The sequence below is a fragment of the Fusarium keratoplasticum genome, chromosome 8 (genome assembly GCF_025433545.1).
Source record: "Fusarium keratoplasticum isolate Fu6.1 chromosome 8, whole genome shotgun sequence".
Taxonomy (NCBI): Eukaryota; Fungi; Ascomycota; class Sordariomycetes; order Hypocreales; family Nectriaceae; genus Fusarium; species Fusarium keratoplasticum.
The window spans coordinates 1,364,431-1,387,726 of record NC_070536.1 but is presented as its reverse complement, the minus strand read 5'-3'; the positions used below and the strand labels follow the sequence as shown (position 1 = coordinate 1,387,726).

Genomic DNA, 23,296 nt, shown 5'->3' with positions numbered 1-23,296 from the left:
CCTATTGAGTAATCGTGGCATTTATCTTTTCCCTCTCTATTCATCTTTGAACTACCATTGCTCATTCATCAAAGAGTACACAACGATACAATACGAAAAAAGCCAACGTTGGACGAAATCTAATCTACGCATCATGGCCCGCGTGGTCACCCCATCACCATGGTCCAATGAGCTACTTTTAAGGTGTGGCGGCCCGGATCGAGATGGCCAACAAATGCAGCTCCAGGTTTCTCCGCGCAACGTTTGCCAACCTGTGTGTGTGTGTGTGTGTGTGTACATTGATAAGTACCAACAACAGTGACATCTGAGGTAAGACGCAGAAACCCATGCTCGCTCATGACGCCCATCTAGACCCCTCCACCCTGGTAAAGGAAAAACACAATGAAGGTAGATTTGTTCCTTTCGAGCATCATCATAGATCTATATAAAAGCTTCTAAAATTAATAAAGAGATATCTTAGAGAAGTAATATTTTAGATATATTCTATCTATATCTACTTATCCTCATCACGTATTATTCACCACCCTGAGGAGAGGATAAGCGACAGCCTTTGTACTGGCCCCCCCTCACAGCCTGGGTTCCCGGATCAAGGTGCTGGCGTTCGTGCTGAGAGCTGAGAGCAAGGGCCCTGCCAACCAATGGAACCTATGACGACGAGTCAGCCAAGAAAGGCGCAGGGGCTGACGGGCCATCTCTGTCTCGGCTGCTGCTGATTGCTCCCATTGAACGCTCGCTCTCAAGTTCAGAGGGGGAAGCTCATCACACGACAATTCCCAAGCTCTAGGACCCTGAACAGAGAAACCTCGGGTTCCCCACACAAGCTTTCCACTTCCATCGTTGTCGTTTCCTTGTCCTAGCTATTCCAGGTTTTGGATCTTACGCAGTGAAAGGAAAGCTATCTCACGGCGTACTCCGTCCCGCATCCATCACATGCCAATAGCCCAATGTCTCGAGGTTCATGGTGGCTTGGGAGGCTTACCGCCGCCCAAAAACGCCGCCTCCTTCGACGATGGCTTCCAGCTCCCCTCGTCCCCAAACATACACACACCCCGTTTTCCAGAAACAGCCAGAGTAGAAAACCCCCCGTTTCCGTATCCACTGAACACGGATGACCCTACCTAACCGAATGGTCTTCTCCTCTCGTCACAAAAAAAAAAAAAACTTGACAACAGACGGCGGTGGACTTGCGTAACTCCAAGGGTCTGCGACAAGGGGGGGCCTAGAACTATCGAACCGAGCCTGGTTGACACGACTCAAGAAGAGAGAGCCGCCCGCCCCCCTGGCTACTGGTCCCTTTACCGTATTTCTTAGGGATTGGTTGCGGTAGCTACGAGGGAGACCCCAAGATTTGCATCTAGAGGCAATTGGACAGAAGCCGTAAGGTAGCGGGGAAGCTTTTTCTGACGTTGCCTCGACGTTACTCCTCTCTTCTCTTTCTCTCCTCTTTCTCTCTTCTTCTTCTTCTTTTATTAGTATTCTTGTTTCTGCTTCTCCCTCTTCTCATTCAGCTTGACATCTTACCCAGTTCACATCCACCATGATCAGCGCATCCCGTCCCGGCACAACCTCCGCCTCGGGCCTCCCCGCCCCGGAGGTCCGCGAGGAAATCACCGCCCGCCTCGGCGACCTCGTCTCGGCCCTCGAGGCGCACCCGTCGTGGACGCCGCCCTCTCCCCCGCGCGGCCTCTTCCACGTATGGGACTTTGTCTGCCGTTCCCGCTACATCATGACCGAGCTTGACAACATCTACGCCGGAAGGCCGACTAAGCACCCGGAGCAGATTCCCAAGCACGACCGTGGTAAGTGTCTTTTTTGACGATGAGTACCTACTTTAGATTTCTCTTGATGCCATTGATATGAAACCTGTCTTTCTTGCTCAAATCAGTACCTGTTTTCCTTGCTCCAATTGGTCTTTCTCTCTCTCCGTAAGAAACACCTAGACTTACCTCATCTCTCCCCGTGAATAGCCACCTCAGGCCCCCAAGCCGCCGCCCTCTCCTTCCACGACGTCCTCTCTCGCTCCATCACCATCGACGAGATGATCCATAACCCCCGCATGCTCGTCATGCTCGGTTTATCCAACATTGACTTTGGCGACAACGTCCGAGACAAGTCACGTGCCCTCAAGGAGGCCTTAGCCAAGGCCGATTGATGATATGACGTCGTGCCGAGCCGAGGGATCGTCCACCGCGCATCTACTCAGGGCGGTAGGTGGATATAGAATGAGTAAAACAAAAAGGAGAAAAAAGTATGAAAAGGATATAAAATATAAAATCATCATCATCAGGGCATTTGCATGAGTTACCTTGACAGAAAAAGGAGCTCCAGGTTGGTGGAGGAATCACACCGCCAAAACCATGGCATGGATATATTCACAATCAATTGGGACCTGGGTAATGCAATTGTAGCAGATTCATCCTGCTTAACAATTCCATCAAGCTCTGCTTTATCAATTCGCTGTCGTCCTGAAGCTGTCAGGCCGAGTTCAAACATGTAGCCGTCATAAACACACCACCAACCCAACCCATGAGTAAGGATCATTCCCCTTTGATATCTATCCCAGGTCGTTTATTTACCCCCAAGTCCCCTTATCCAGTCTTGTGACCAACCCAACCGTACCGTCCAAGAAGAACCTCCCTAAACCATAGACCCAAGTCCCAGATACTAAGCAAAACATCATGGACACATCATGATATACACAGTACGATAAACGCAGCTTCAAGCTGTTATCGTACACCAGCCCAGCGACCCTTTGCAGTCGCTGAAGGCCCAACCGCAAGCCGTCGACCAATGTTGCCGAAGCATACGCAGCTGCAGAACAGTACGCTGAGCATCCACACCCCCGTCTCGAGCGTTTCTTGGCGGGCCAGGCCTCCTAGAACCGGCAGATCATGGTCTCCATCCCGACCCAGCGAGAAGTTGCCAAGAGCGGCATGAGCGGGCGCCGGCATAATGTCTGGGTCGACACCTAGAAGCAGCACCGAGCCCGTGAGGCCGACAACCGCAGAGAGGAACAGACCCGGCTTGGATCGGTCGATGAGCCACCATAGGAGAGGGTTCACGAGGGCCAGTGTCAGTGATACCTGGAGGGTCGACGCCCAGGCCACCTTACGCTGCCGAGCGTGTTAGACGGCACACAAAGACAGTTTCTTCAGGATTCAAACTTACAATAGCAAATACAATGCCGACAAAGGCGCCAATGGCTCGGACAACGAGCGCCCAGTCAGTGCTGGGGCCATCATCCTTGGTCGAAGCGCCGTCATTCTCAGCCACGGCTTCCTCACCGTCGTCCCCAAACGATTCTTCCCATACACGGTCAAGCCAGGGCAGCAGCGCGCCCAGAGCTACACCAGCAAAGCCCCAGAAAGCCAGATGCGCCCAATTGTATGCAGGACGGATCATGTTCCCCCTCAGGGATTTCAAGCTATCCGGGCGCGTGGTGACAAGCACACCATAGCCAACGCCTAGCACAAAAAGAACGAGGCCTCGTAGGGCTAAAGACGCAGGCGATGGTGCTGGGACAAGAGGACCCGGTGCTTCGACAGGGCGGAATGATGATCGGCGACGCACAGGGTGGGATCGGTCGCGCAGCAGCTCATAGGTCGCCTCATCAATGCTAGGCCTCTTAATGGGTGTCTGGGCACCAGTACCCCAAGGCGTGTCCAGCTCGTCTCTATCAGCAAAGATGCGGTCGCGGGAGTTGGACGCGGTGGGCGAGTAGATGCCAAACAGTGTCGACGACGTCAAGTTAAGGAACGACTGCGGCCGGCTCAGGCTCACGGGCTCGGGGGTCGGCTGCAGGAATCGCGGGTTGTTCAGGTCCACAGACTGCGCCGGGGCTGGCGTCGCGGGCGAGGAGTTCTCATCGGGAGGTGTTGGGCTCGTCAGGCTGAGGTCGAAGGGTCTTCGGGGGATGGGTCTAAGGAGAGGAGGTCCGTCGTCGGCCATTGTGTTGTGAGAAGTCGAGTTCAAGGTTCCTGGTGTGGTTGTCGAGGGTCTAGAATGGGTTGTAAGCGACGACTCGGTGGGATAGAGCGCAGACAAGGTCTCCTCGCCTCAGCTGAAGGGCAAGGTGAGATTACAAGTCTCGGAAGCCAAGGTTACTCACTGGTCTCAACTGGTCTCAGTTCACGATGTCGACGCTACAGCTCCCGGGACGGTCGGGACGGGAAGATGGATATTGTTGGGGTCAATCTGTGTGGTTCGCAGGTGAACGAGCGCCCAAACGTGGCTTGCTGAGAACCGGGATATCCGAATCAGCAAGGCTTGGGGGGAATGAATGGTTCGGGTGAGAGCCTCGCCGTGGATACGCGTATATGAAATCAATGCTTGTTGGAGATGCGGACGAAGGGTTTATGAGCAATGCGGAGAATAGCAATGGAAGATGAAGATTGGATGTAAGAGAGAAGAAAGTCAAGAATGCGAGTTTGAATAAGAAGAGGAGGAGAGAGAGGAGAATAAGCCATGAAACCCAAACCATGGACCACTCGACGACGGACTCTTCACATGCTCACAAGACCCAGACCCAGACCCAAGGGCCCAGCAGTTACGTAGAGAGAAGGGTCAAGGACCCAATCCAATGCAACCCCCTTGTCCATGGGGTCCGAAATCTGGTCCTTTTTAGTGGGCGTTTGCCATGGGATGGATGCTTTGCGTCTTTCCCCGCCCGCTCTTCCAGACGCCGCCTCCTTGTCACGGGCCTTTTGAATAAGGGCATGAATAGACTGGGCTTTGACCTCTAGAGGAATGAAGGTGGTGATTGAGAAACTCTGCATATTGATCTTTGTGTGACAGGCCTCAAAACGCCCGACTTCCATGTTTGCCAGAGAAGAAAGAGTTTGGACCCCAGGAAATATTCATCCTTGGATGTGCTTTTTACCCCACAAGAGCTTGCTTCGGCACAGGGGTCAGTCACTAGTTGCCTTGCTAGCAACCACGCGGGTCAGGGAAAAAAACGAGACAGTTGTACAACGGCATTAGCTTTCCTTGCCTAAAGAACAATAGAACTATACATAAAAGAGATATAAAATTATGTTAGAACAGGGATATTCTTCTTCTTACTATCTTGCTTTATTTTACATATGTTCATCTATATCATTTAAGAGGAATTAGACCCTCTTTCGTTCTCGCTCCCATGTCTCGTTTATTTCTTCACCCGCGTGACATGCCCCAATTCGAGACTCGTTGGTTGGCCAGATCTCGGGGCTCCATCGTATTGCGCCCTCGTGATTCCGTCCGAGATCCATTGATCGGCCACCTCCCAACAAAGTTGCCGCTGTGACGCTGTCAGCAATGGGAAACCGAAAGGGAGGGGAAGAGCAGTTGGCGATGCAACAGTGTTGACAGAGTCAAAACACCCCGTTTCGGCTGTGTGCAGACGAGGAATGGACTTTGTGTCCGACGTGGAATGAGTACAGTAATGTACATCAATTGACATGTGATTTTGCGCGTCACTTGGCTTCATGGGTCGACGTCAATGTACTATACGGCTCAGGTCAGGTCATGATGGAAACACCATCATCATGTAAATGATAGCGGTCAAATTATCTCTCCTTCTAAACCCCCCCACGCTCAATCCTCATCACCATCACTCTCCTCTTCTTCATCCTCCTCATCCGAGAACTCGTACTCGCTCTCCTCTGCTCCCTCGGGTCGGGGTATCATCAAAAACGCCGTCATGCAAGTGATTCTGTTTCGCGTCTCGTACGTCCCCAACAGCTTCCCCACACCAGCAGCAGCAACATCATCACCCTTCTTGGCCTGCTTCTTCTTCTTCCCCTGCAACTCATCCGCTGACACTCGCCACAACCGGACCCGCCCGTCGCTGCTACCGCCCGCCACGTACATTCTCGACGCATCTGTCGCGCTCTTGATAACCACAAAGTCCTTGATCCGCCCATCCACTCCGTCTGCCTTGCCACCGATCTGCCCGACCAGCTTAGCTGTAGGCAGAGACTCGGATTTCTTGTCGTCCGCATCGTCGGGCTTTGTGAGGTCTTCGTCCTTGGTCGAGAAGAAGAGGATTCGGCCGTCCTCGGTTGCCGCAGCCAGAAGTGTAACGTCCGCCTCCTCGTCCACCTGAACATAAGAGAATTGGTGAATCTTTGAACGGATCGATCCCATAACTCGGCATTTGGGGACACTATCCATGCCAAATACCACAATGTCTCGGTCGAATCCAACTGCAAACTCGTCCGCATCATCCACATTGCCCCAAACGACCCGTCGGCCCTCGCCCGTCGAGTGCTTTCCCTCGCCGGCCTCTTGCAGCATCTCCTTGCTAAAGTTCAGCACTCCGGCCTTCTTGCCCGTCACCAGGTTCCACAGTCGCATTGCCCGCTCTCCCTTGCTGACACTGATCATGAGCTTCATGCTAGGATGGATCGCAAAGTCGTTGACGCCAGACGGTGTACCTCCAAGAGGTGCCGTATCACCGCTGGGTCGTCCCTGTGGCTTCGGGATAGGAGCCTTAATGTTGCTAAGCAGCGACCAGTCCCTTGTGCGTGTAACAGCAATCGTAGAGTCCTCGCTTGATGACAACAGCTTCGACCGATTGGGGAACCGCAGTGCTGTCACAGTCGATGAGTGGTGAAGCAGCGTGCCAATCTCTCGGTTCTTGGGGTTCTCGAGGATCGGTCGGGGCGCTACCTTGGCGAGCAGGTCCTGGTCCCTTCGGCTCGGGGGGTGCGCCGACAGACTGTAGAGGTTGATGCGCTCGTCGGTGCTTCCAGAGGCGAGCATGACGTTCTGCGTCTGGCCAGCGACGGGCGCCGAGACAGGCGACGTTGCGACGCATCGGATCGCCGACGTGTGGGCATTGAAGAGGAATGTGTCGGCAAAGTCGGCCTGGTCCTTGGGTCCAATCGTCACCGTCAATCCATGAAGGATTCTATCGTAAGATCCCACCACGATCTGGATCGTCTCGGGGCCGGTAGAGGCGGTGGTCGTAGTTGTCGAGACGGCAGGTGTCGAAGTCTTTTCCTTTGAAGGCTTTTCCTTTGGAGCTTGGACTGCCTTGGCCTTCTTGTTGGATACAGGCTCGGGGGCAGGTTCGCTCTGCGCGACGGCTTGTCTCTTGCGTTTGGCCATTGTATCGTGTTGTAAAAGTCTTGTAGTTGCTGCAGGCAGTTGTCGCGAAAGGCTACGGGGAGTTGGCTTGCTTCAGAAAAAAAAGTTTGGAGCTGGGGTGCGATAAGATAAAGGTGCATATGTGCATAGCCCCGCTTTATGCATCCCGTCTCCTTGAACTCCCTCTCTCAGACTACGCCAACGATTCAAGACCACAAGCACAATAATGCTATGCGCCGAGTATATTCAAGTGTATATGCTGCATGAGAGACTAGATTCTCAATGTCGTCTATCTTACCGTCCCGATGCCCCATTCTGTCCACCAATTTCCCGCTCCACCATCTCAATCGTGCCCAGGCTGGGGAACCGCTTCGTAAAGTCCTGGATGTAATCGTCCTTCTCCTTGGCAGTCATGTCCAACAGAGGTTGTCCAGGGAGGTCCACGGCGATAACATGAGCTGACGATGCCTGCGCCCGGCTCTGTTTTGAAGGTGACGATGAACGTGGTCCGGTAGGGAGGCTGTTCAGATGAACCGGCTTCTTAGGGGCGATCGGCTTTGCTGGGGGCTTGGGTCCAAGAGCTGGAGGTGCAGAGGATGTCGAGGCCGGGCCAGTGCTGACTGGCCGAGCCTGAGGCGGCTCAACTCTAGTCTTGGCGATGTTCAGGGGTTTCCTGACAGGTAGCGGCTTCTCGGGCTTGCCTCCACTTTCCGATGAGTCGGTGTACTTTCCATATCCTTGGGCAGTCCTCTGCACGTTCGAAGACTTCTGGTCCTCGTTCAAGAGACTTTGGACCCGGTTCTGGATGCTGACAGCACGGGAGACTCCCCCAATGCTCTTTGGTGGGATAGGTGGTCCACGGTTTCCTGAGGCCACACGTCGACGGTACTCAGCTTGGGCGGCCTCAACACGTTGTTCCTCTTCTTGTAGCTTCAGGCGTTCCATCTCACGCCTCATCTCAGGCGTCATGTTATCCTCATCCTCCTGGATACGGCCGTCATCGCTGCGCCCATCAGTAGCCTCAGAGCCAGCGATAGGAGTAAGATCACGGCGTCCTGCGTCCCTTTGTGGCGAAGGGTTTCTCACACCTCCAGGAGGACCGCCTTCAAAGCGCTTAAAGGCATCTCCAAATTTGCCTGCAAGGATGTTCTTGTTCCCAGACAACGATGTCAGACTAGAGCGCTTGCTCGCCTTGGTCCGCTCCGAATCTTCCAGACTCCTCAGGAAATCCATATCACTAGATGCAACTCGCGAGTCGTCATCAGTCACAGGTTCCTGGGCAGGGGACGGAATCTGAGGCGAGTAGTGAGGTGGTCGACTTGACGATCGGGAAGCAGCCTCTCTTTCACGCAGAAAATCGAGCGTGGTACCCTCGAGGTTTGTGCTTGCAGGGCGCGGTCGAGAGATTGTGGTAGAAGTACGGGCTGCAGGCTCCAAAAAGTCTGCGCGAGGGCGACCGCCCTCAAGAGAGGGTCTTGATGAAGACGGTTGACGAGCATGCGAAGATGGTTGATAGGACGAACCCCGGGCAGGGAAAGCAGGGCGTGATTCTTCAGCGCCCCATTGCCCGGCACTTTGCTCAGGTTGCCTTGTAGCGCTGCTGGATCGTGCGTACTCGCGAGACTCTCGCTGAACAGGTCTCTCCAAGTCCCTGTATGGCTCAGGCGGTGGAGTTGCTGTCATCGTGCCAGTAGACACGTATCTCGAGCTTGTTTGAGAGGAAATCGCCTGTAGCTCGGGATTGTTACTAATGATAGACTGCGCCCTGCTAACTTCTGGCCTGCTTGGTGCGGACAAGACCTTTTGCAGAGAAGGTTCTGGGGGAGGCGAGGCAACCGCAGCTTGGTGGGCAACAGGCGTGACTGAGTGCGGCCTCGATGTTGACCTCGTACGTGTATCGCTTGGCTGAGGCATGGCAAAGGCTTCATCGGCCAGCCTCTCCGTAACTCTCTGGTTGAGGTCAGACGGGGCATTAGGAGTTGGTGAGGTGGGCGAGGAGGCGTCAAAATCGAATTTGGTCCCTTGGTCGTGTAATAATGAGAACTGGTCAAGAGTAGGGAACCTCGATGACAGCTCGTCAAATCCGGCCTGGGAAGTCGACTTGGAATCAAGAGCGGCAAAGGGATCTCCATCAGTTTTTCGCATGGGAGATTGCTCTGGCTTCTGTGCTGCCTTGGTTGGAGCTGGTGACGCCGCCGGTCTTCCTCTTCTCATTGGAACAACATCAGGGATAACTTGTCTCTCCGGCTCAGCCCGTGAGAAGACAGCACCAACGACTGGCGCTTGCTCTGATGATTGTTGCCTACGCTGAGGGCTGTCATTTCGACCATGAGATTGGGCTTGGCCAGAGTAGATCTAGATAAAGTCAATACGAGTCCTACCAAGGGTAACAATCCTCTTACATCCTGAATAGGGACATCTCGCCCTTGCATGGCGCAGCCTTCCTTGAGTACCTGGTAAATATTTGGTCTCGACTGCATGTTTTCTCTCAACATTGACGCTAAAAGGTCAGTCTCATGAAAAGCTCATCCGAGGTAAGAAACTGTACCTATCAACTTCTTGAGTCGATCAGAAAAGACAGGGTGACTCGGAAACCTGAAGCTGGCATTGAGGATGGCCAATTGGCCTTGGTCCTCGAACGGGGTCGTGTAATAGCATAGTTTATACAGCAAAACTCCCAGGGCCCAAATATCAGACTTTTCGTTTATAGGCTGCTTTCGGTACACATCAATCATTTCAGGACTCCGATACTGAAGGGTGGTATGCTTCTGGACATCCTCGTCCATGAGGCGACACTCGACAACGGTTGTGGGGGCGGGACGCGGCGGCGCGGCCGAGCCAAAATCGCAGAGCTTGAAGCGCTTGGAGGAGCCCTTGGCGGTGATGAGGACATTTTCAACCTTGAGATCCCGGTGGAGCAGCGCGGGCTTGAGGTAGTGCATGCATGCGACGCCCTCGGCGATGTCGGTAAAGATGTTGAGGATCTCGGGCTCGGTTAGGCGATGCTGCAGCCTAGTGTTCATAAAGTCGATGAGGCCGCCCCCGTTGCAAAACTCCATAAGCAGAAACACCTCGTAGCCACCGCCCCTGAGCTCAGAGGCGTGCGAATCGATATAGGTGACGATCGGCCGGTGGCCCTTGAGGCGCTTCATCGTCTCGACCTCGGTGCGCATGCCCCGCAAGGTCTCCTTATCAGGGACCGCGACTCTCTTCAGGACCGCCATGTCGGTGCCGTCGACGGGCTTGGGCATCTTGACGAGGTACACGTGCGCGAAACCTCCCTCTGAGAGGTACTTTTGAATCACGACGCGGTGGCTGCCGACCTGAATCTTGGTACCGGGCGAGAAGGTGCCGGCCGGGGCGCCACCGGGGACGGCCACGGGCGGAGTGCCATAGGGGGCATGATGATGGTGTTTTGGAGCCAGGTGAGGCGGAGGATACTGGCCGTGCGAAGCCATCTCGAGCGGGGAGATCGATGGTCAAGGACGACGATGGGAGGTTCAAGTGCGATCGCGGTGATGGATGACGGAGAGGTCGTCGGGCACGAGATTGAAGAGCCAAGGAAGCGAGGGCGGTCGAGGGGGTGCCCCGTAGGGGAGAGGAAGACGGCGCTGGAGGGGGAGAGGAATCGATCAATGTATAAGGAACGGCAAAGTTGGAGATTCAAGGCATTGGGTCAAACACAATCAAGTGATTGAGCAATTCAGGCCGGGCGCATGGTCAAGTTGACAGAGAAACACATTGCATGGCCCCTTGGGAGAAAGACGAGACGGGACGGGATGTTGGATGTGCCAGGGACCGATCCATGGAGTGGCCGCCTAGTACGGGGCCGCGGGCATATCATAGCGGCCCTTGGCCTGGGCGCTCAGTGGCTCAGCCTCCTCCCCCGTAACCTGTTAGTGTTGGGCCGCCCCCAGAAACCAGTGCAAGCTACGGCAGCTGCCATTTTAGGCCTCAGGCTTTTGGACTTGGCAGCGGCGGGAAATTTTCGGTAAATAAGGTTCCTTTTTTCAGTTCAAGACTTGGGGGAATCAGGGTTTCGTTACTGACATCAGCCAAGTCCATGGTTTTCGACATGTTGAAACGGATACAAGGTCTCGGGTGCTTCTCTTCCATCTCACAGTTGATGCAGAGCTTCTGACTCGTCTCGTCATGTTTCATGTGTTTCAGCTGTCAAGGATGGCTACGCTTGTATAAACCACTCCACATGGAGAGGAACCGCTTAAGAATGTATGCCTCTTAGAAACTACTAACCACCAACATTATTCATTAAAAGCCAGTATTGTCCATCAACGCCTCGCCAGCTAAAGATCTGAAACTTCCTCGCCATTACAATTCGTACCAATAGGGTAGACGGTTATGTCATCCATGAGAAACTCGACACCGCCTGAGGGCGCGTCTGGGCACAGAAAGTTGAAGCTGAGCACTGGGTCGGGAGAGGCAATCTTCTTGATGAAGGAGCCGCCGCCCCAGTAGAAGGGGTCGAGCACCCAGTGGTGGTCTTCCAAGATGACTTCGTCGTCAAGCTTGATCTTGATTGTGCACTCGGACGCGCCCGTGTTGTTCTTTTCAGTCCACGTGTCGGCCCAGTTGATCCAGTGGTTGCCAGGCTCAAGACCGTGTAGTTGCTGGCTGATGCTCAGCTCCACCTTGGGATCATTAACTGTAAAACGGCTATCGCGTCTCGTTAGTGGGAGTTTCAGAGAGAGATGCAGAGAAACGTACAGGAATTTTCTACCGCTCTGGGCTTGGTATCTTCCACGTGAAGTCTGGACTTTAATGGATCGAGGGTCTGACACCTTCCAAGGGGAGAGTGTCGCGTCCTCGAAGCCGGGGTTCTTGACATTGTAGCATTCCGGATCAAGGTCTTTCTCTGGAGGAGGGGCCGTCTCCGTGTACTCGGGAGTACTAGCCTTCAAGCTCCACACGTCCCTGACAGCTGCGGCCTTGGTGGTTTGAACGGGCGGGTGTGCTGGGTCTTCGGTATGGGGGCAGAATGCCTCGATGAGACATTCGAGGGGGTTGTGCAGGCCCGCGTCGACGCCAGTGAAAGCAAAGGCAGCCAGGACCGCGAGGATTGTGACTTGTACCATTGTGTGTGTTTATGTTGTGTTAAAGATGTTTGTTTGTTTTTGTTTGTGAAATTGCTTTGGTATGGATAATCAGATGCAAAGTCGTGTAAGTGACGGCCGTCTATTATACCTGCTTCTATCTCCAACGCGATTAATGAAATCAACCGATACAGTTCACGTCCAGACCCAGCCTCATCGTCATGTTTCAGCTCCCGAGAGTGGTCCGATGCAAGGAACGCAGCTAGTCAATATTGTCTGAAAACGGTCGCCCAGATAAACGTGGCTGTCATGCGAGATATGTGATATCTGGGGCTTGGGATGCCCTCGCGGCCAATTACGCCCGGCCGTTCACGTTTCGTGGGTGAGCGGGACGAGCGTCCCAGCACTCTATCTCGAGCTTCCCCGTGTGCGTTTGGGTTTCTTCAACGTCATGGTCAACCTTGAGTTGCGTGTTAAACGTGCGTGGGGAGGCTGTAGCCGACTTGGCGAGCGGCCAGGCGGCTTTCAGTAATCACATTTCTCCCGATGCAGTACCGTTTTGCCCATGTTCAACAGGGCTTGTGGATATCCTCCTTGTGAGAGAGGTGATGGTCTTTGCTTGAATGTAGAGCCGTAACTGTTGATCAATATCTCGATTGAGGCCCAGACTACACATCATTGATTGGCTTCGTCAGGGGATGTGTAACAGGCAACAGGATAGTATCTCCCATCTTACAGATCACAAAGATATGCCCTGTACTCATGGTGTAATCATCGGCTCATGATAATTCCACAACGCCGACAACAGCCCGCGAGCATCTGTCACGAAGTGGAATGCTCGGGGCACCGGCACAAGTCTAGGTCGAAGTCAAAGCCGCGCAGATATCTTCAAGGCTTTGCACAAGACGCTCGTAAGTGTCATCCAGGGGGTCATCCATACGAGGATGCTGGATAATAGACTTCCGGGTTTCTAACCAATTCCAGATGGGACGCCTTGGGCTGTTTGGGAGGTTGGGTGCCAAGGAAGACGGAACCTTTGTTGAGAAGAAACTCTTTAAGGAGCGTTTGATGGGTAGAAGAGAGGTATGATCTTCATACAAGAGGTCTCGAATGGGTAGCAATGACGGTATAAGTGACGACTATGAGTTTCTACTGAACTTGTCCTATCTTCGAGATCATCTGTCAGTATAGTAAAGCGGCTCAACGGTGACTCTCTGCTTCCCCATGATTTGGACTCCGAAGCCGCTCAATATCTACTTCACATTCCCGATGATGCTCTTTAAGAAATCCCACTGTCTGCCTGGCATCCTGGCCCAAGCTCCAGACCTAAAAAGCGAGTCATGGCTGCGGTGGCTGTCGCGATGACTTCACTGCCAGATCCTCGGCAAATGCTGCCGCGGTCTGGGAATCGTCTTCCGCAAAGCTGCTTTGGGGCGAGAAACCTCGAGGCAATGGCTAGCTGACGCGTGTTTGCTAAGCCTTTTGGTGTCTTTTTATCCTAGGCTCCATGACAAGTTCGTTCAAGGTTGAGGCACTGCCTCCTAATACGGCCGAGGTTATGGACCCATTTACGCGGCCGCCACAACGACTCGACCGATTGCGGAAAAGGAGTCGACTTGAAGAAGAAGACTTGATGATATAAGCACGAATCTGACAGGAGTCTTTGAAAAGTCTATCTCAAGATTTGCCTTGAATTATACGGTATTTTTAACCTGCACTTGTCAGTTCGTCAACCTGATGATCCGACTTGCTTATGAGTTGAACTACCCTAGGCTCAGCCCTATGGGTCCAGGAAACCCGCTATGAACCAGTCTCTCGGCCGAACTATTATCGTTGTGACTCGGCAAGACGCGCGGCTGTGGCTCTTTGTGTGTAAAAGGCTTTGCCGCAAACCGAAAAAGCGGTTCTGGCTCAGGCTTTTTTCTAGAAATAGATCGTATTCTTCAAGAGCTGAATCGAATATTCGCGCTCCACATGGGAAAGCAAGGGACAGCCTGCAAACACGACGAAATGACAAAGTTTCTCCGTCAGGCATACGTCATGATCCGATAACAGGGGGCTTTGCTTTTTTCGCTTTCGCTTTTTCTCTTTGTTCCTTCTCTTCTTTGACAAGACCTGCCATGGATGCTAATGCAGGGCGTCGGGCACGCCGTTGGGTGGTTCGCATCTGCCATCAGCAGCCACATGACAGTTTGACTCAATAGGTACCCGGCATGGGGCTCTCACCACCATAGTAATGACCCCGTGGGAGAGTGTATCTTTCAAGCCATGGCGAGACTTGCCGTGCTACCCTGCAGCAGCCGACATGCCTGATGGGGGAATCCTGCTGACCCTCGGAGGTCACGGCGCAGTCTCGCAGCTGGCCTAGTCAGGCGTTGCCCTAGACAGCATGGATCTTGTTGAATTGAAGACCCATGTGCCGATGACGATCCCCCGTCAGCCCCAGATACCGAAACGCCTTGCCTTTCCTTGCCTCGCTTGAAGAGGGGATCCAATTCGAGCCCAAGACCCGCGCACGCCGAACATGGAACCCTGCATCTTTGGCCGACCCAAGACATTATTAAATCAACGGCCCGCGCCCTTTGTGACAGCTCTGATTGTTTCCTCTGCATCCATACTCTGTAAATCTCTCGTATACATCTGGCCCATTTGCCTTTGAATACTCTACCAAAACAATATCTGTACCATCAACCATCATCAACATGCCCACTTCTACTTCGACTTCGCCGATGCAAATGCCCCGCGAGCCGGCCCCCGCCGCGTTCCCGACCGGACAGAACAACGCCGAGCAGCCGGTACGTCGTGTATTTCCTCCGGCTTGGCCTCCGGGCTTGGCTGCGTTACCAAGACGTTGATGCGCAGATCCGATTATCTGCGCATTCATTTACCCTAAAACATTTTACTGATTGAATTTCGTTGATAGCGCCCGGTTCAGCCCATGTCCATGGAGAATCAACCCACCATGGGAATGCGAGGAGGCAAGGGTGACGGTGGTGTAAGGATCAAATGACCCTCCTCTTCTCTGAGCTTAACTAACCTTTTATAGGCCATCTGCTGCGGCATCTGCGCTGGACTCTGCTGCTTCGAGTGCCTAGACTGCTGCTGTTAATCGCGGTCCCTGGAGAACTTGGGATTCAATTGCTTTCTCCGGCGTTTAATGGACGAGCCACCTAATTGAGGGTCGTTCGAGTGAATGAGGCTGGCTTGCCGTCACTCGACTAATGATGCAACGAATTTTCGATAGACTTATTATACAATGTTTTGTGCTTCATGCTCTCTCTTTTCGTCCCAGTCTTGTATATCGTTTTGTTTAGAGCTGTTGACGCTCACACAACCACGTCCTCTAATCGCTTTACAACCTCCTTATAGAACTTGATTGATAAGCGCTCAGCAACCTCGTCCTCAGTCTCGTCATCGCCATCTCGCAGCCCCAGTTCTTCTCCGCCAGCCAGACATCGTCGAGTCGCATCCTCGAATCTCTCACCCATGTCGGCACCCACAGCCGCGACTCTATCTTCAGCTAGGAGAGCATCCCGTACCTTTCGCACCACATCAGGGCGACCTCGTGCACGTCGCATGTCGATACCTAGCACCTCTTCGATAGGACGCCAGTGCGCAAGCTCGACAAGAATGACACCCAGACTGTAAATATCGAAGCTCTTCTTGGAGCGCTCCCTCTCCCGTCGACGGTTTGATTGCGCGTTAGGATGTCGGTATAGGTCATGCTCCGCGTCGTCTCCTGGAGCGTCAGTCATCTCGTCAGAGCCACCAGGGCGAGAGAAATCAAAGCCCGAGAGGTATGGTTGGCGGTAGTCCACGTGGCCGTCCCGCGTGAGGAAGAAGAGCACGTTGTGGCTTCGGAGACCCTTGTGCAGCCAGTGCACGGCGTGCAGGTAGAGGAGACAGTTACTGATGGCGTGTGCGAGACGGACTCGTTCAGTGACTCGAGGTTTGCGGACCTTTGGGTCTTGGAGAAGTTCACGCAACGAGATCGGGGGTCTTGTGGTATCGAGGTTATCGTCAGATGGACGCTCAAATATGAGACCCAGTCGGCGGTCGAGGATATCGACATCATCTTCAGGCATGTTGGGATCGGCTTTGTCGAAGAAGCCCAAGCAGTGGGGAGTGCGAAAGGCTTCGGGCTTCGGGCTGTGATTCAACAACGCGGCAAGTTTCCGAACTCTCTCGATGATGTCTGCCTTGGATAGAGATCCTGGCCGAGGTCCTGCGCTGTCATAGTCCTTCCACTCGATCCAGACCTTCTTCTTCCCCTCTGCAGTCTTCATGATAGCTTCGCATCGTGGCTCGTCCGATTCATCAACTTCGGGGTCTACCTCAATGAGGTAGCGAGGCACGAAGAGATTGCGCTGATGGCCTGGCTTCGCAAGCTCGAGGAACTTTGCGGCGGCTTCATCGACGACGGCGGGGCCTTCAGACTTTGGGTCAATGGTCTCATTGAAGGCCTTGAACTTGGCCAGTCTCGACAACTGCCTCAGCGCATCAGCGTTGGCTTCTCGCTCCAGCTTGGACATGGAAGATGGGCCACCAGGGCTGCCCGCGTCGAGTTGGGACTTGAGGGCCAGCACGAGGTGGCTCAAGTCGGCGATCTTGTGGTGCAGTAGCAAGACACCCCGGTTGGTGTCTTGTACAGTGTTCCTGATCTCGACCTGGAGGGAGTGGTCAAGGAGGTTGGTCATGTTATCATTGAGGATGGAAAACTTGGCAAGGAGCCTCTCAAACCCAGCCTTGTCAAACGACGTCCAACGTAGTCTGGTGATGCCCTCGACCGACTTGGTCTTGAGCCCGAGCATGGCCTTCTTGATAAAGTCCCGCTTCCTCTCCGTCATGGGATAGTTTGCCAACTTGGCGTCCTTTTCAGGGGCTCCTAGGATGCCATCATGATCCTCGACGGTGCAGAGATTGTTGTGTTTCCGCTGATACTCTGTAAACTCATCAAAGAGGCAGCGAATCTGCACGAGAAGGTCGAGCACCGTCTGACGGTGCAAGTTGAAGACGTTGGAGTTGAGGATCTTGTCCTGGTTCTTCGCATCCAGATCGAGCAGGCCAGACGTCTCGCTCCAGGCAAAGAGGCGCTGCTGCTCCATGCGGAGGCGCAGGTTGAGATATTTGCAGTCATCCTCGTAGCCCAGGGCCGTGACGAGAAGCTGGATCCCTGAAGCAGTCAAAGTTGCAAGTTAGGAGATTGTTACATCTGTGCTGAAGCTAGACGACGTGCCTTGGATACATCCTGTATAGACCTGTAGGCCAATGGAAGCGACGCCGATGGCCAAGCCGGCTAGGGAGACGGGATCCATGGTCTGCCCTACAGACTCAGCCCTTTTTCGCTCTGCTACGTAGCAGAAGGGACAGGGGCGGCGTGTGGCAGAGGGTCTTGGTGAGGTTGATGAGTGTTGAAGTGTGGCGGAGGCTGGGTTTGTTGGTAAGAGATGAGCAAAATGCACAGCGCTTACAGAGCAGTGACAGTAATAGATAGTCAGTCTTTGCCTGTTTTGCTAGTAAGATGTCCATTTTATTTTGACAGCCCCTCCCCATATCATCCCTGCAAAGTATTTTTGGTATCTGGCCCATCGGGTACAGTACCAATTGTGGACAGGGACGGGGATAGGGCTGATAGAAGTGATCACCACTGAAGCCAGAACAGGAAGCATTCTTCGAGGTGGACGTGGCTGATGATGGTAAAGGGGAGCAATTCAAGAGCTTGATTGGCCACATCCCAATACCTTGGCCTGTATATCCCCCCTGATTTGATTGCGGTCGCTGAGGTTATGTCGCATCGTCCAATGCCGTGTAGATCTGCCTATGCTGGCTGGGTGGGCACGGTTCGTTGTAAGAAGTTACTAAGAATGAGCTTAAAAAAGGGTATGAGATCTATAAGTAGATGAGAGTTACGCCTTGGTAATGGATCTTTCTGGAGGAGTGAATTTGGAATTTTGGCTGAGTTGTGAATTGTCCTGGTCCCTGTGGCTAGCTGATGTATTCAATCCCTCACACGTCAATCAATGGGTGTGGGTGAAATACTCAGGCTCTCAACAACAAGATAGGGGGCTCTCTCACCTTTGCTCACCTGGTCCTCCTTCTGGCATAGGTGCGGCTGTAAGAAGTTTGGTTCACCTTATTCCTTAGTTCGAGACTGCCAACTGACCCATGCTCTCTTGTTTTGGCCTGGGGTTGAAGAAATTGTTAAGCAGACCGCTCATCTTCCATCTTTGAAACGTGCCGCATTTCGCTAGCAAACGCCATGCATGACATCACGGCCGTTTGCGACAGGATGCTCTAGTGAACCCTGTCGGCGGACCGAAGGCTCCCACATTTCCATCGTCTTTATTCGCTGGGTGAATTGTATTCCTTTGGAGCCGCCAGAGTGGGAAACGAAAAATACTGCATAGAGACGCGAAAGGCATGTTACACGCAGACGGTGATTCCGGGATCAAGGATATCTCAGAGATTGATATTCCTTCAACGCGGAAAGGATCATTTTTTGCTAGGTTTGGGCCCCTGTGATTGTTGTGGATGGACAACGACCAGCTAGCTGCATGTCTCAGCCGCACCGGGAGCGTGGCTTGAGGCTGTATCGACCTATGAATGCAAGACGTTACTTGGCGAAAGCTTGGGCCGGAGCTTGATGAACTGCAGTCGCTGAACAGTTGTCGAGGCGACGTGCTGCTCTGGAATTGACGCGTTGTTCAAGCATCGATGCTATTGAATCCGACAGGCGTGGCTTAACCTCCGCTTTCGGTGACCTGTTCAGCCAAGATATGTACACCCCTTGCTTCTCCAATTCTCACCAAGGACTCAATGGGTGATGATACTGAACCAACCCGACGTTGTATCAAGCAGCTGCCAGTGCGCTAAAGAGGCCCGCCTCGTCAAAGAGACCCTCATTCCGGAGGCAGGCTCCCTTGCTGCGTAGGGCAGAAACTTGATCTAGGCGGAATCGCGAAGGTCGTCAACCACCAAATGTCGGCATCGACTCAATCAAAATTGCAAGGGGGGTTGCATCTCGCAGATAACCGATGTCCAGATGGAGACAGCTTCACCGGCAGAGATGCAGAATAGCGGTGACAGTACGTACCAATATTTTGAATAGAGGGTTTTCGATCGCGGGTCTAGATGCTTCACTTCCACGTTGTTGACGTTGAGAGGGCACAGCCCCCCCAGCACCGAGATTTAGATGCATAGCCGCCGGTACAACGGGACAAGACGGTGCGTGCACACACGCATGCATGCATTCACGCCGACATCATAGGCGTTTTTTTCGTTTACAGAGACAAACACGGATGGAGGCTTTTGATTGTCATCTTGAATGAGTATCATGTCCGCTTGGGCTTATACCAGGTGACTCAAGCTCACCTGTCCTACAATCATGGCGCCCGCCCATCTGGCCTCAGATGCAGCCACGAGGGAACCGAGGGCGACGACTGCCGTGCTGAATGTGCGGTAGTGATAGCTGATGACGGAGATGTCTAATGTGCAGCGTTGATAGCTGATGGCGGTGATGTTCAATGTGCAGTAGTGGTAGCTGATGGCCGATGTGTCGAATGTGTAGCGACGACAGCTGCATCCAGGTTTCTCAACACATCCAAAGGCTTCACATGATGCCCCAGAAGGTCACCGGCAGCATACAGCGGCGGCCCCGACAGTTCGGCCACGAGATGAGGGCTTCCCCTCGTACATCCGCCATTCTGGATACGCTAGCTCAACCCCCTCCCCGGTGAAGTTGGTCTCTTGAAGTCAAGCAAGGCAGTTCGTTGGCCCAGGTCCGAGAAAGCAGTTGTGTTTCTCGCTAGAAGGATCCTTGCCCCGCATAGGCGCGCAGAGCTACGGCGATAGCCGATGCCATCGCTCGTCGTCTCTTGACGAGTTCCAGGTTCCTGGCACCACGACGAGTGGCACGTTGCAGAAGCTACGGTACCAGGATACTGGGGCGGCGGGACAAAGGGACCCAACCTAGCGGTTTGGAAAAAGGCGGCCGATGGGGGATGGGGATGGGGATGCCAGAGCCCACTAAGGCTGGAGTTGCATCTTCCATGTAAGACGCACGCATGGATGGGAGGGTCATCCATCCAAACGGCGGACGCCAAGTTGGGCGGTGCTGGACGCCCCAGCCTCCACTCCAAGATGGGAAAACGTCCGTCTAATGGCCGAGAGACCCTGACGCCTCGAATTGCGTGCGCCATGGGGTTTGTCCATCTCACAGTCTAGTTGAGTGAGGATCCAGGGGTGCATGTGGTTGGGCCAGGGTCGACGATAGCTCCAATGGGTGGTAGTTGGGCTGAGGGTTAAAATGGGTTTGGGGGAGTTCCAGGAGAGATATTAGATGCCGAGATATCCCAGATGTTCTCATGGTGTTTGAAGCATTCATCCATTCCTTCAATCATCACCATCATTTCGGGCAACTACATAGACACTTCCAGGTGGCTGCAGCTCTAGCCACACTCAGAGTCAATCGCCGTTTGAAACCACGAGACTCTGCACATACACGATTGCTTCAACAGTCACGAATTGACCGCACCTAAAAAGAATACATTCAGTATGTAGCCGATTCCATTGCCTTCGAATATCTAAGCAAGAGGCTTACACATCATCAGCTCAAAACCCTTATCTGATCAACTACCGATCAACTCAAACCCCGAACGCCCCTACCAGATATACAAGCTGCCCCAAGCTTTTCCCAGCTCAGGCACTTGTACCCCGTGTTTGCGCGCCCGCTCAATCGGCCTCGACACCAAACAAGCCCGCACCGACTCCCGACAGCCCGGCCGGTGGCGCGCCTTCCTCATGAAGTCGGTCCCTCATGCAAGCGGTCCGGGTACTTCCTCCGCGACTCAGATCATTTTCACTTCTTATTCCTCATCTCCATCCTATACATATCCTCCTTCATCATCAGCTTCGCCCTACACGTTTTACGCCGGCCTGCCGAATACCCCCTACATCTGGTATCCTCCCATAATGGACGCCGCAACCTCGCTTCAGCCAGCGCCTTCCAATGGCGGCAAAGACGATGCCTTCTCCAGCCCCGAAGACCCACCATCCAATTCCGCCTCTCCCAACTCACAGATCCTCGGCCTCGATCGCATGGCATCCCCATCGGCGTCGCCTTCTGCTGGGACAGAGTCTCGCGCCAACATTCCCTCTGTCCCAGCAGCCTGTCTTGCTTGTGTATGTTGCCCCTTGACTCATGACGCGCCCGCCTGATGCAATGTTCAACTTGCTGACAATCCCAACAGCGTGGTAAGCATCTTAAATGCGACGGCCAGAACCCCTGTTCTCGCTGCACCAGCTCCAATTCAGAATGCATCTACGTCGCCTCGCGACGTGGTTACAAAGGCCCGCGTCGCGGCACTGCGCGCAATCCTAACAAGCGACATGCTTCGTCTCCCGCAAGAGAATCTACCAGCAGCGGCGAGGGCCCAGTGTCCCTCGCGCCGGCGACTTCAGTCTCGATGAGATCCATCACTTGCTTGAACCCTGCTCTAACTGATGACCTGGCGGCATCTCCTTTTTCTACTTCTCTCCTTGATCCCGCCCTGACTTCCAATGGCAATGGCAATAGCGACATCTCACTCTTTCGACCTTATGGCATGTCAGATGGAGCTGCGATCGAGGCATCAGAGCTGGCTTTGAGCCACCACCAGGGTGTTATTCCTGCGCAGGTCCCTGTGCCAACACCAGCTGAGCGTTGCCTCGACTCTTTTTACCGCCACTTTCATGCCGCCCACCCTTTTGTGTTGCCCAAGGAGTATCTCCTTCGCATCGCTAAAGAGACCACCCTCGAGCCACTGTTGGCTGCCATGCGCTGGATCGGGTCGCTTTACATCGACTCGTGTCCGCATCGTGCCAGTTTCTTCCAAGAAGCCCGCCGTCTTGCGTACGATTCTAATCGTTCCAAGGACGGATTCTTGGTGCAAGCCCTGCTCCTTCTCCTGATTGGTCTTGATGGACAAGGTCACCAAGACAAGGCACGGGAGATTTTGGCCGATGCTGAGCGCCTGGCTGTTCGAATTGGGCTCAACACCCGCCCGTTTGCTACCCTTCATGGCCGTGGAATGGCGGTGCTTGAAGAGAGTTGGCGACGGACGTGGTGGGACCTCTATGTGGTGGACGGAATGATTGCTGGCGTTCATCGCAGCACCAATTTCCTCCTTTTTGATGAACCCTGTGATGTCGCGTTGCCATGCGAGGAATATCAGTATCTTTCAGGAGTATGACGACCTCGTTCTCTCTGATTGCCTCACATGCTAATGCGCCGTGCCAAGGACATACCGCAGCCCATGTACCTTGAAGACATGGACGATATCGATTTTTCGGGCGAGGACCGCGAGTTTTCATCCTTTGCCTACCGTATTCAATGTGCTCGGAATCTGGGGAAATTCATGAGAGTTCCTCCCATCTACGGGCCCGACGACGAGAATCTTGCTCGCATCGAAACGCTCCTTACCAACTGGCGCCTGCATCTCCCAGAATCGAAACAGGATGCCCTCTACAAAGACGGCCGTCTAGACGAAATGATGTTTCAAGCTCATATGATGATGCATGCCACATCGCTTCTTCTTCATCAACCACACTCACAGTTAGACTCTTCTTCGACTCGCCCGGTTAACTCTTGCGCGCCTCACGCCCCTGTTCCTTCTGGCGACGCTTTCAACGCCCACACCAAACACACGATCCAGTCGGCGAGCGAGATCAGCAAGTTGATCACCCATCGCGTCTCGTTGCTTTCTCATACGCATTTCTTTACCTGCGTGATTACACTTTCTTCCATTGTGCATCTGAGCAAGTGGGCTCTCTACTTTGTTCCTCACGACGACGACAACCTTCGCCAGCAGATTCGCCTCAACATCGGGGCCCTTTCCAAGATCTCTCAAGTTTGGGGCAATGCTGACCGCGCTGGACGCCAGGTCAAGGGCGTTGCGCAGGAGATTTACAGGGCCAAGAAGCAGCAGCAGATGACACCCCAGTACTGGCTTGGTCTCACTCAAGAGGAGGTTTTGAACAGCATTGCGGCCGACGATTCTATCATCAGCGAGATTGAGAACATGCAGAGCATGCCAGGATTGTCAGGCATGATAGGGTGATTACGAGCTCAACATGACGGTTATGGGATGGAAAAGGCATTGGTTGGCTTGGGATATTAATGTGATATTTGCTTGGCATGG

At 53.6% G+C, this 23,296-nt stretch overlaps 8 protein-coding genes across 8 annotated transcripts; 3 read left to right on the top strand and 5 right to left on the bottom strand.

Moving 5' to 3' along the window:
- Positions 1 to 1,537: 1,537 nt before the first annotated feature.
- NCS57_01026200 (uncharacterized protein) lies at positions 1,538 to 2,152 on the top strand (the record flags this gene model as incomplete). Its single annotated transcript, XM_053060012.1, has 2 exons — positions 1,538 to 1,799; positions 1,968 to 2,152. The coding sequence occupies 2 exons, from the start codon at positions 1,538 to 1,540 to the stop codon at positions 2,150 to 2,152; spliced, it is 447 nt and encodes a 148-aa protein (XP_052910406.1).
- A 574-nt stretch (positions 2,153 to 2,726) lies between these two features.
- Positions 2,727 to 3,948, bottom strand: NCS57_01026100 (uncharacterized protein; the record flags this gene model as incomplete). Its single annotated transcript, XM_053060011.1, has 2 exons — positions 2,727 to 3,113; positions 3,169 to 3,948. The coding sequence occupies 2 exons, from the start codon at positions 3,946 to 3,948 to the stop codon at positions 2,727 to 2,729; spliced, it is 1,167 nt and encodes a 388-aa protein (XP_052910405.1).
- A 1,623-nt stretch (positions 3,949 to 5,571) lies between these two features.
- NCS57_01026000 (uncharacterized protein) lies at positions 5,572 to 7,089 on the bottom strand (the record flags this gene model as incomplete). Its single annotated transcript, XM_053060010.1, has 1 exon — positions 5,572 to 7,089. The coding sequence occupies one exon, from the start codon at positions 7,087 to 7,089 to the stop codon at positions 5,572 to 5,574; it is 1,518 nt and encodes a 505-aa protein (XP_052910404.1).
- A 273-nt stretch (positions 7,090 to 7,362) lies between these two features.
- NCS57_01025900 (uncharacterized protein) lies at positions 7,363 to 10,526 on the bottom strand (the record flags this gene model as incomplete). Its single annotated transcript, XM_053060009.1, has 3 exons — positions 7,363 to 9,423; positions 9,471 to 9,568; positions 9,617 to 10,526. The coding sequence occupies 3 exons, from the start codon at positions 10,524 to 10,526 to the stop codon at positions 7,363 to 7,365; spliced, it is 3,069 nt and encodes a 1,022-aa protein (XP_052910403.1).
- An 846-nt stretch (positions 10,527 to 11,372) lies between these two features.
- On the bottom strand, positions 11,373 to 12,161 carry NCS57_01025800 (uncharacterized protein; the record flags this gene model as incomplete). The annotated part of the gene is made up of 2 exons (XM_053060008.1): positions 11,373 to 11,742; positions 11,794 to 12,161. The coding sequence occupies 2 exons, from the start codon at positions 12,159 to 12,161 to the stop codon at positions 11,373 to 11,375; spliced, it is 738 nt and encodes a 245-aa protein (XP_052910402.1).
- A 2,564-nt stretch (positions 12,162 to 14,725) lies between these two features.
- NCS57_01025700 (uncharacterized protein) lies at positions 14,726 to 15,228 on the top strand (the record flags this gene model as incomplete). The annotated part of the gene is made up of 3 exons (XM_053060007.1): positions 14,726 to 14,914; positions 15,043 to 15,114; positions 15,166 to 15,228. The coding sequence occupies exons 1-3, from the start codon at positions 14,822 to 14,824 to the stop codon at positions 15,226 to 15,228; spliced, it is 228 nt and encodes a 75-aa protein (XP_052910401.1). The 5' UTR covers positions 14,726 to 14,821.
- Positions 15,229 to 15,445: 217 nt separating this feature from the next.
- On the bottom strand, positions 15,446 to 17,434 carry NCS57_01025600 (Protein kinase domain-containing protein; the record flags this gene model as incomplete). Its single annotated transcript, XM_053060006.1, has 2 exons — positions 15,446 to 17,292; positions 17,356 to 17,434. The coding sequence occupies 2 exons, from the start codon at positions 17,432 to 17,434 to the stop codon at positions 15,446 to 15,448; spliced, it is 1,926 nt and encodes a 641-aa protein (XP_052910400.1).
- Positions 17,435 to 20,918: 3,484 nt separating this feature from the next.
- Positions 20,919 to 23,215, top strand: NCS57_01025500 (Zn(2)-C6 fungal-type domain-containing protein; the record flags this gene model as incomplete). Its single annotated transcript, XM_053060005.1, has 3 exons — positions 20,919 to 21,299; positions 21,368 to 22,342; positions 22,397 to 23,215. The coding sequence occupies 3 exons, from the start codon at positions 20,919 to 20,921 to the stop codon at positions 23,213 to 23,215; spliced, it is 2,175 nt and encodes a 724-aa protein (XP_052910399.1).
- Between the last annotated feature and the right edge of the window lie 81 nt (positions 23,216 to 23,296).